Source organism: Leucopleurus acutus (assembly GCF_964270905.1).
Source record: "Leucopleurus acutus genome assembly, chromosome: 12".
NCBI classification, from domain to species: domain Eukaryota; kingdom Metazoa; phylum Chordata; class Mammalia; order Artiodactyla; family Delphinidae; genus Leucopleurus; species Leucopleurus acutus.
The window spans coordinates 65309949-65320404 of NC_139154.1; the positions used below are offsets into that span (position 1 = coordinate 65309949).

The window sequence follows — 10456 nt, forward strand, 5'->3', positions numbered from 1 at the left end:
CTGTGCTTCGCGCAGGCGCAGGCCTGTGGGGAGGAGGCACAAGGCCTCACAGCCAATCGCAGAAGTGGAGAGGCGGGCCAAGAAGGCAGCCCCGCCTCCCCACTCGCGTTTATTCCTCCCGCGGCTTTCCAGGTATTGGATAGGCGGGGCGGAGGGCGGAAGGGCCGGAAGTGGATTTTCGTAACCCGGAAGGGGAGTGCTTCCCTGGCTGTATTGTTAACTTCTTCCAGCTGCCGCTTGTCCTGCGGCTGAGGGAATCGTCGCGGAAGGATGGTGTGCGAAAAATGTGAGTTAAGGAGACTCTTCTGCGGGAGAAGGAGGCTGGGAGAACCTAACTGGAGTTCCCCGGGAACTTTGCTCTTTCTTTGTTTTTCCTTCGGCCACAGGTCCTTGATTCTAGCTTCTGTCCTCCTATACTGCCCTTTGACCATTCCTGCCCTCCCCAACGACAGTATCGTCCTGTATTTGCATTCAGAGTGGTCTCAGTTTTGCACCTCTGTTTATTTCCGTTGCTTCCCATCAACTCCGGGTATCATCCTGAACTGCTTCTTGACGGGCTTCCTCCCTTCACAGACCCGCCGGGTTGGAATGGATCTTAAAAGTCATTTCCACAGCATCTGGAGTTGATGGATTTAGTAAATAAAAGTACCGGACGCCCAGTTAAATTTGAATTTCTGGAAAACAACAAATAATTTTTAGTGTAAGTATGTCCTATGCAATGTTTGAGACTTGGCTCTGTTTACTGCTCCTCACTACAGTAAGTGCTTTGTCCCAAAGCACGCACTTTTAGGACATTCTTTACTAAAAAAAAAAAAAAAAAGTATTCATTGTTTATATGAAATTTAAATCTAACTGGGTGTCCTGTATTTTATCTAACAAACCTAAGTCAATATCCCATCCAATGGCTTAAATGCTCTTTGCATGAATGCATAGAGGATTGAGGCACAGGGGTAGGAGAATCTCACCACCTTCAAAGCAGTCTGTGTAGATTTCACTGGCTTTTAGAAAAGTCTTTCCTCCCTATAGTTGCCATCCAGTGATTCTAATGCCAACCCTTGAGATTTAGAAAATATCTTATGATATTTTGACCTCACAAACTGGTTATGTGTTTTAAAAGAGCTGTCATATCCCCAAATCCCTTTTTCCTCCAGCTAGATATGTCTGACTCTTCTGTGACAATTTCAAGTCCTCTTATCCTGATAATTGTCTAATTAATGTGATCCACTTTGTTTATATCCCTATAGTATATAAAACTTGGAACATAGATGCCCTTGAGTTTGAATCACAGTTTTTATATTAAGTGAAAGAATGACCATGGATGGTTACTTTAATAAATTCTCAGGGTGCAGAGAATAATTTGGGATTTCTATATTTGAAGCCTGGCATTCAGGAGGACCCTCCTCAGTGAGGCCTCAGCTTACCTTTTTAACTGCATTTTCACTAAGCCTTACCCTTTTCACTTCAGCCAAACCAAACAATAGTTTGCCCGTATGTACCCTGAGTTTTCAATGCCTTTCCCCAGGATGTGTCCCTTATTCAGTTTACCTTCATCTTCTTTTCTCCTCTTTCTTCACAGTCTCATTGCCACTAACCCTCTCTATTGCCTTCCCCACAAAGCTTCACTGGATTTCCCTAGCCAAGATTATTTCTTCCTCCATGGAATTTCTCCTAGTACTTGAGCTCTCAATTGTCATACTATTTACTTTCCAGCTTATATTTTAGTTGAATAATTCTTAACTTTTTTTTTTTTTGGTTCTCTGAGCCCTTTGAGAATGTGATGAAAGCTGTAGACTTAACATAGTTTATTAAAAAATGGATATACAAAAGGTTTGTGTACAATTTAATCTTGTTCATATATTTCCTAAGGTCTACCTGTGAAACTCAGGTTAAGGACTACTACTAGAGAAATCAGTGTGCTATAAATTCCTTGAAATCTAGAGCTTTATCTCATTTGTTTTATTTTTATCTGTACTTTGTACAATGGCTTATACATCAGAGATGCTTAGTAAATATTTATGGAATGAATAGATTTATCAGATTTGTTTAAAGGATCCATGTACAGAGGAACTCTATTATAAGCCATACTATTATCCACAAATTTTACTGAAGAGTCAGCTATCCATTGCCCACAGTTAATATCTTAAGTCTCAGTTCACTGGCCCCGACCCCAGCATTAACAGGCTTGTACATAATATGACTGGTGATGCCATTGCGAACTTTAGGCACAATGTAGTGTATTTATTAAATAGTAAACACTAATCTCCCTTACTTTTACTGTCTTGTTATAACAGGTGAAAAGAAACTTGGTACTGTTATCACTCCAGATACATGGAAAGATGGTGCAAGGAATACCACAGGTATTTTTCCTTTTAGAACATGGAAACTGAATCAGATACTTCTGTGAATAATGTTTTCACTTTTACATTATTTGTAAAATGATATGTTATGTGTACAATGTATTTTATCTGTTAAACATTAAGGGATACTAGATACCCCAACAATTTAATATCTTTTCTATTTAGTTCTCTCAGTGACATGTCAGCGTTCCTAATTTTTTTTTTTTTTTTTTTTTTTGCGGTATGCGGGCCTCCCACTGATGTGGCCTCTCCCGTTGCGGGCCACAGGCTCCGGACGCACAGGCCCAGCGGCCATGGCTCACGGGCCCATCCGCTCCGCAGCATGTGGGATCCTCCCGGACCGGGGCACGAACCCGTGTCCCCTGCATCGGCAGGCGGACCCCCAACCACTGAGCCACCAGGGAAGCCCAGCGTTCCTAATTTGATAGGCAGGAGATAGCAAAATATTTAAATGATTTTTAAGCAATGAGTATATCACAGTAATTGATTTGATTCAGCTTAATTAGAGTTAGTATTGAAAGCCCCCTCTCCTCACCTGATTTTTATATTCTTGAACAAATTATTTAAATGTTTTCATTTTCATAATCATTAAATACAGTGAAGATGCTTTCAAAGGGAAGAAAAAGAAACATTTTTACTGTATTCAAGATCAATGGCACCAAAGTAGCGGCATCTAGATTTTACATTAGATATATGTAAATATAGACCCATTCCTAAAGTCCTACTTTGAGTTTGAGAAATAAAATGATTGCCTTTTATCCAAATTTTTATTTTCCTAGTAAATAATTGTGTGGTTTTTTTTTTTTAAGTAGTGTCTTTGAAACCTGGCTACTAAATGAAATTTTTTAAAATTTTGATATAGGCTAGTCTGCTGGTAGGAGGTCACAAAATGAACTTTCTAACTAATTGTTAAATGTTTCATGTATGTGTTAATGTGTGAAATGTGTAGACATAACACACTGAAATACATGTATATTTCAATGCAGAAAGTGGTGGAAGAAAGCTGAATGAAAATAAAGCTTTGACCTCAAAAAAAGCAAGGTAGGTATAAGAGCATCTATAAACCAGTCATATTAATTTCCACTCTTTTTAATATTAAGTGTATTGGAATGAATTTGTTTTGCCTCATTCTGTTGTGATAAAACATAGATAGTTCCAAGCATGCATAACCAAGCTGTCTGTTATAACCTGCTGATTTCACCCTGTTCATTTTCACTGTATCAGTATATAAAGATATCATACATTATTTTTATAATTTCACCAGAAAGCATGACTTATTTTTTCTAGTTCTTAATTTTCCTGCAAATCAGAGGCCGCAGAGAAATGTGGACAGGTCATGAGCGCTGGAGTCAGACCTAAATTTGAATCTAGATTTTGTTACTGTCTAGCTCTGTAACCTTAAGCAAGTTAAACCAGTTCTAAACTTTTCTGAACACTACTTTTTTACCTAGGAATAAGGATAAAAATGTCTCCCACCATAAAAACAATTTTTGACACCATACTCTATTATATCCAGTCTTAAAAATTCCATGAATCCTTCCAGCTGCCATCCCATTTCCTTGCTTCCTTTTACAGAAAAAGTTTTCAAAACCCTTATCTAGATAGTACTTTCTCAGTGTCCTTAAGTTTTATTTACTCCTTCAGCCACTGTAATCAGGCCTCCATCTCCACCACACTCCTAAACCTACTCTTGTCAAGATCACACGTGACCTTTAAAACTGATGGCTACTTCTCTGTTCTTACCTTATTTAACCTTTCGAAAACTCTCTTTTTTGCAACACTTTATTCTCTTGGCTTTGAGATACCACACGCTCCTTTCCTCTTAACTCACCTACTGTTCCTTCTCAATTGAGTGCTTCTGGTCTCAATCCTAGACTTTTTTTTTTTCTATTTATAAATTTATGATCTCTCCTCAAGTGACTTTAGTCCAATGGCTTTAAATTCAAACTGTATGTTAATGAATTCCACATGTATATCTCAGTCCTGACTTTTCTGAGCTCCAAACGTATATCCAGTTGCCTCCTTGACTTTTCCAATTTGATGTCTGACAGGCAACCTCTTTTTCCTTCAGTCGAATCATAGTCATCTCATCATTGCTCTATGGTCCAATCTAGCTGTGCAAAACTGGAATCCCTAACTGATTTCTTAATTTCCCTCACTTCCCATATCCACCAGCGAGTTCTTTGGCTCTACTACCAAAATATAGCCTGAATACACCTGCTTCTGTTCATCTCACTGCTATTACCCTCTTCTAAACCATCACAGTTTCTTACTTGGGTATTATAATAACTTTCTGTCTCCCTGCTTCCTCTCTGGTTCCCTATAGTCCATTCTCATAATAACCAGGGTAGTCCTTTAAAGGGCATGTAACTCCTTTGCTCAAAACCTTGCATTGGTTTTCTTTTTACATTGAATAAAAGCTAGGTCCCATACCATGTTCTTACAGGGTCCTCTGATCTGGCCCCTCCTGCCTCTCTGACTTCCTATTGTGCCAACTCCTGCATCAGATATGCCAAGCCCACTCCCACTGGAAGAGGTTTGTGCTTACTACTCCCTCTTCCTAGAATGCATCGCTAAGAGCTTAACATAGCTGGCTCTTTCTTGTTACTTGGGTCTTAGCTGAAATGTCATCTCCTCAGAGAAGGTCCCTAACCAGCACCTAAACTAATGTCTTCCTTCCTTCCCCTCATGTCCACCACAGTATCCTCTCTGAATTTTCTCTACAGCAGGTATAACTATCTTAAAAGTGTGGTTGTTTTCTTACTTATTATCTGTCTCCTCTCACTAGAATGTCAGCTTGATGAGGGCAGAGGCTTTGTCAAGTTCATCTTTGGTATTTAATAATAATAATAAGGCTTTTAATACGTAAAGTGCCTGACACATAAAGGTGCTTATTAAATAATGGATATAAAATAGCATGATAGACTTAAACGTCAATGCATTGTCACATTATGTGTTGTTGACTGACTTATTGATGTCTTCTAAGACCATGCAGTTATTATTGACCAAGTTGTTATGTTTTACAGAGTGTATAGTTTTAGGTACTTCCAGTTCCTTTATGCTCCCAAACTTACTTCAGTGTCATTAACAAGTAGCTATTACTTTTGGGTATTTTAAGTATCTCACTTTGGAAAGTGTACGTAAGATTTCTGAGACATTAAAATGTACATTTTAGAATAAAATATGGTTTTAAGAAAAAGCAATCTCTAGACATGTAGGTCCAAACAAATTGAGCTTATTATTAAAAGGAAGAATAGTGTCCACTCTTAACTTCTCTTGTGGGAAGTAAAGTGACATTCTTTTGGATTTGGAAAAATTAACCTTTAAAAATGAGCTGTTGTATCATACCCAAGAGAAGAAACGAGGTCTAGGACAATGTTGGTATTCAGTATATGAGTACGGTTACAAAAAGTTATTGCCAATTTAATGGGAAGTATTTCCTCTAAAGTTATTTTGCCCTCCAGTCACTGTAAGGTCACATTTTTTTTAGTAGAAACTTTTTTATCCAAAGGGATTGCATCAGTTAATTGAAAATATCAGTTAAAGTGGGCAATCATTAAAAGATACACATACCTTATTTTAAGTCAAAGCACATAACTACATGCATTCATCAGTCATTTGGCATTGAGACAAGGCTTTTTGAATATGAGTCTACTTTATAATTTTCCTTACATTAATCATAACCAGAATATATATTTCCAGTATCTTTAAGGTAGAGCAAGAACTGACACTTGTAAGGTGCCAAGTCCTTCCACTTAGGATTTTTCCTCAATTTTTAAGTTTTCTTACCCATGCCTAATTCCATAGCAGTTTTATGATTGACACTTACCTGGTCATCCTAAAGTATTCATTTAGTTTTTAATATAATCAATCACTCTTTGTGTACTCTCATTACATGAGTTTCCTTAATATTATATCACATGAATAGATTGACAAATACAACTGTTTTAAACAGGTTTGGGATTACATACAGCTGACTCTTTACAAGCATACAGCTTACATGGAAGGGGCAGAAGTGTGGAGACATATTAAGAGAGTAGCCAGTTAGAAGAGTGCTATGCCTATCGATTGTAGAGCTTGATAGAGGGAACAGAGAGCATGAATTAATCACATTTGTTACTTAAGTGAGGTTATTTAAGAGTATTTCTATTGTATTGTACATTTTTCTTTCTTTAAAAAAAAATCTCTAGATTTGATCCATATGGAAAGAATAAGTTCTCCACTTGCAGAATTTGTAAAAGTTCTGTGCACCAGCCAGGTTCTCATTACTGCCAGGGCTGTGCCTACAAAAAGGGTAAGTTTCCTTTAATACCATTTTTGAATTCATATCAAACCTACTTCTTTTGATACTGATTTGGATAACATAGTGAAGGAGTAGCCCTTCATAAATTAGTCAAATGCTCTTTTTTCTAAGGCAAAATAAACTTAGAACTTGTCGTAGTTAAAAGTATATATTTTCTTTTTTTCTTTTCTGATGCTGTTAAATTATGTTTTAAGCTTCAGGAGTGACTTAAATAAACCAAATCATTTGTATTGGTTAGCTAGTAGATTAGTATTATTAGTTGTTATTAAGATTTGATTACTTACATGAGTTTTTTGTTTGTTTGTTTTAGGCATCTGCTCTATGTGTGGAAAAAAGGTTTTGGATACCAAAAACTACAAGCAAACGTCTGTCTAGATGTATTGAAGTTTCTGGCTTTCCGTATGATTTTACTTTTTGCTTGAATTTTCAAGGCATAATATAGATGTTAAAGTTACAAAATAACATGTCTTAAGACAAGTTTAAACCAGGGAAGTAGATTGGTATTCATTTTTGTGCTCTCAAGAAGTTCTGAACAGCAGCAGTGTAACTAGTTTTTGCCTTAAGTTTTTATTTTCCTTACAAACATCTTATTGAACTGGGATAAGTGACAAATTTAACGAAAAATATTTTCCCAGTTCTGTATGCACTTTTTATTTATCATTACTCATGTAATTTTTATTATCCTTTCCCTCTACTTTATAGATATTGCAAAAGTGTGAGAAGGAGGTTATTGATATTTGGCTTTGAACTTGGCATCCAGATTTGGAATTTTTCCCTCATTCCCTTTTGGTTGCATAGTTCTTAGGATCAGCAGTCCCTTAATTAATTGCAGCTTCATAAGGCATTTAAATATCTGAGATCATTATTGCTAAATAGTTCCTTAAGTAATTAGCCCAGGCCCAAATCAAACAAAAGTTGTATTTATGTTATTTTTTATTTGTTCTTGAAGCCAAAGTGCCAATACCTTTCATATGAGAATGGGAATGCAAGGAACACTCCACACAAATCCAAATGAATACACTGGATTTCAGAAAAACACACAATACACATATTACCTTGAATTCAGACCATCATGAAAGCCAGGAGAACAGTGTGCATCCATGATGATGTGTAACGAATGAGTCACCATTCCTTGGGAAAGTGCTTTGAAGCAGAAACCAAACTTCTTTTTAACCTCCTCCTCTTCTCCTTCCCCCACCAAAAATAAATAGACTAAGCAAAAATTTTGACTCTTTTTTTTTTAATATATATATATAACATAGACTGCTGAAAGACTACTTTGAGGTTTCTTTTTCTTTTTAATTGAAGTAAAGTTGATTTACAATGTTGTGTTAATTTCTGCTGTACAACAAAGTGATTCAGTTATACATATATATACCTTCTTTTAAAAATTCTTTTCCTTTATGGTTTATCACAAGATATTGAATGCAGTTCCCTGTGCTATGCAGTAGACCTTGTTGTTTATCCATTCTATATATAATGGTTTGCATCTGCTAACCCCAAAATCCCAATCCATTGCCCTCCCCACCCCACCCGCATTGTTTCTGTTTCTTAGATAGGCTCATTTGTGTCATATTTTAGATTCTACATATGAGTGATACATGGTATTTATCTTTCTCTTTCTGATTTATTTCTCTTAGTATGATAATCTGTAAGTCCATCCATGTTGCTGCAAATGGCATTATTTCATTCTTTTTTGTGGCTGAGTAATATTCCATTGTATATATGTACCACATCTTTTTTATCCATTCATCTGTCCATGGATATTTAAGTTGTTTCCATGTCTTGGCTATTGTGAATAGTGCTGCTATGAGCATAGGGGTGCATGTATCTTTTTGAATTGTAGTTTTGTCTGGATATATGCCCAGGAGTGGAATTGCTAGATCATATAATAGTTCAATTTTTAGTTTTTTGAGGAACCTTTATATTGTGTTCCATAGTGGCTGCACCAACTTACATTCCCACCAACAGTGTAGGAGGGTTCCCTTTTCTCCACATTCTCTCCAGCATTTGTTATTTGTAGACTTTTTAATGATGGCCATTCTGACCGGTGTGAGGTGGTACTTCATCATAGTTTTGATTTGCATTTCTCTAATAATTAGTGATGTTGAACACCTTTTCTTGTGACTGTTGGCTATCTGTATGTCTTCTTTGGAGAAATGTCTTTTTAGGGTTTCTGCCCATTTTTTGATTGGGTTGTTTGTTTTTTGGTTATGGAGTTATATAAGCTGTTTGTACGTTTTGGAAATTAAGCCCTTGTTGGTTATGTCATTTGTATTCTCTCCCAGTCTGTAGGTTGTCCTTTTAATTTTGTTTATGGTTTCCTTTGTTGTACAAAAGCTTGTAAGTTTGATTAGGTACCATTTGTTTATTTTTGCTTTTATTTCTATTGTTTTGGGAGACCTTAGAAAACATTGGTACGATTTATGTCACGGAATGTTTTGCCTATGTTCTCTTTTAGGAGTTTTATAGTATCATATTTTATATTTAAGTGTTTAAGCCATTTTGAGTTTATTTTTGTGTATGATGAGAGGCTGTGTTCTAACTTTATTGATTTACATGTGGCTGTCCAACTTTCCCAACACCACTTGCTGAAGAGACCGTCTTTTTTTCCATTGTATATTCTTGCCTCCTTTGTTGAAGATTAATTGACCGTAGGTGTGTGGGTTTATTTCTGGGCTCTGTATTCACTTTGAGGTTTCAGACAAAGATTTTTCTTATGCTGCCTTCAGAGGTACAGGACTTCTGCTTTTGAAACCTGCAGCTTACTGTGGAACACCAAAAAAGTATTCCTTATTGCCAAGTGCAATATAAATACATAACACTATAAAATGGAAGAATAAGGTAACATGATGATATATATGGTATAGATATCACATTTTTATTTGTTTTAAAATACTATGGAAAGTATTTAAAGTTTTAACTGTTTAATTTATCTATAAGGTTTTTTTCCCTAGGATACATTCTTATTCTTATCCAGAAAAATCATAAGGGTAATGCAAAATATAATAAATAACAACAGCTCTGAGGGCAGGAAGTATCTTCTCATGCTTTAATTGGGGATTTTAAACTAAAATCAATACAAGGGACCCATAATAGGACCTGGTTAAGAGAGTGACCCAGATCCATCAACAGCAGGGTTGGTCAACTTTGGGAAACTACATTTCTCATGTATCAGCTGGGATCTGGACTTCCCCAACTCATATTTCATATTCGTGCCTTGACTAGCCTTCTTCTGTAAATGATCCAACAGCCAGACTGAGGTTCTCCTATGAAGATATTTGTCAGTATTATACCTCAGAATAGTTTAAGTATTATAAACCTTCATATTGCTGAAATAACAATATGACTCCCATAAATTGAATAGAAGAAGTTATTAAATGAGGAAGAAATTCCCAAAATAAAACATGAACATAAAGTAGTTTTTAAAAAGAAGACATAAAAACAGAATAGACAACATTAAGATGACAGGATTAAGATCAAACATAGCTTTTATTAGAGTAAATAACATGTTTTTTAAAAAATCTCAGATTGTATTTAATATATGTATATGTCAGAAACAACTTAAATTCCAACAAGAACACTTCTTAAGTTCATTCATTCATTAAAATATGCAGCCATCAAAATGGTACAGGAATTACATATATGTCCAGAAGTTTATATATACAGGTAGAAGACATCTGAAAGCTACTAGTGCTGTTTTTCTCTTTGGGGTGGAACTAAGGGTTGAGAAAAGAAAGACAACCCTTTACAGCCTCATGCCAACTACCTAATACTTTTTAGCTTCTAGTTCCCT

General features: G+C 36.0%; 1 protein-coding gene across 1 annotated transcript; it reads left to right on the plus strand.

The window, feature by feature from the left end:
• The first annotated feature begins 193 nt into the window (after positions 1-193).
• CRIPT (CXXC repeat containing interactor of PDZ3 domain) lies at positions 194-8068 on the plus strand. Its single transcript, XM_082852447.1, has 5 exons — positions 194-286; positions 2292-2357; positions 3344-3398; positions 6548-6651; positions 6971-8068. The coding sequence occupies exons 1-5, from the start codon at positions 271-273 to the stop codon at positions 7033-7035; spliced, it is 306 nt and encodes a 101-aa protein (XP_082708573.1). The 5' UTR covers positions 194-270; the 3' UTR covers positions 7036-8068.
• Positions 8069-10456: the final 2388 nt, after the last annotated feature.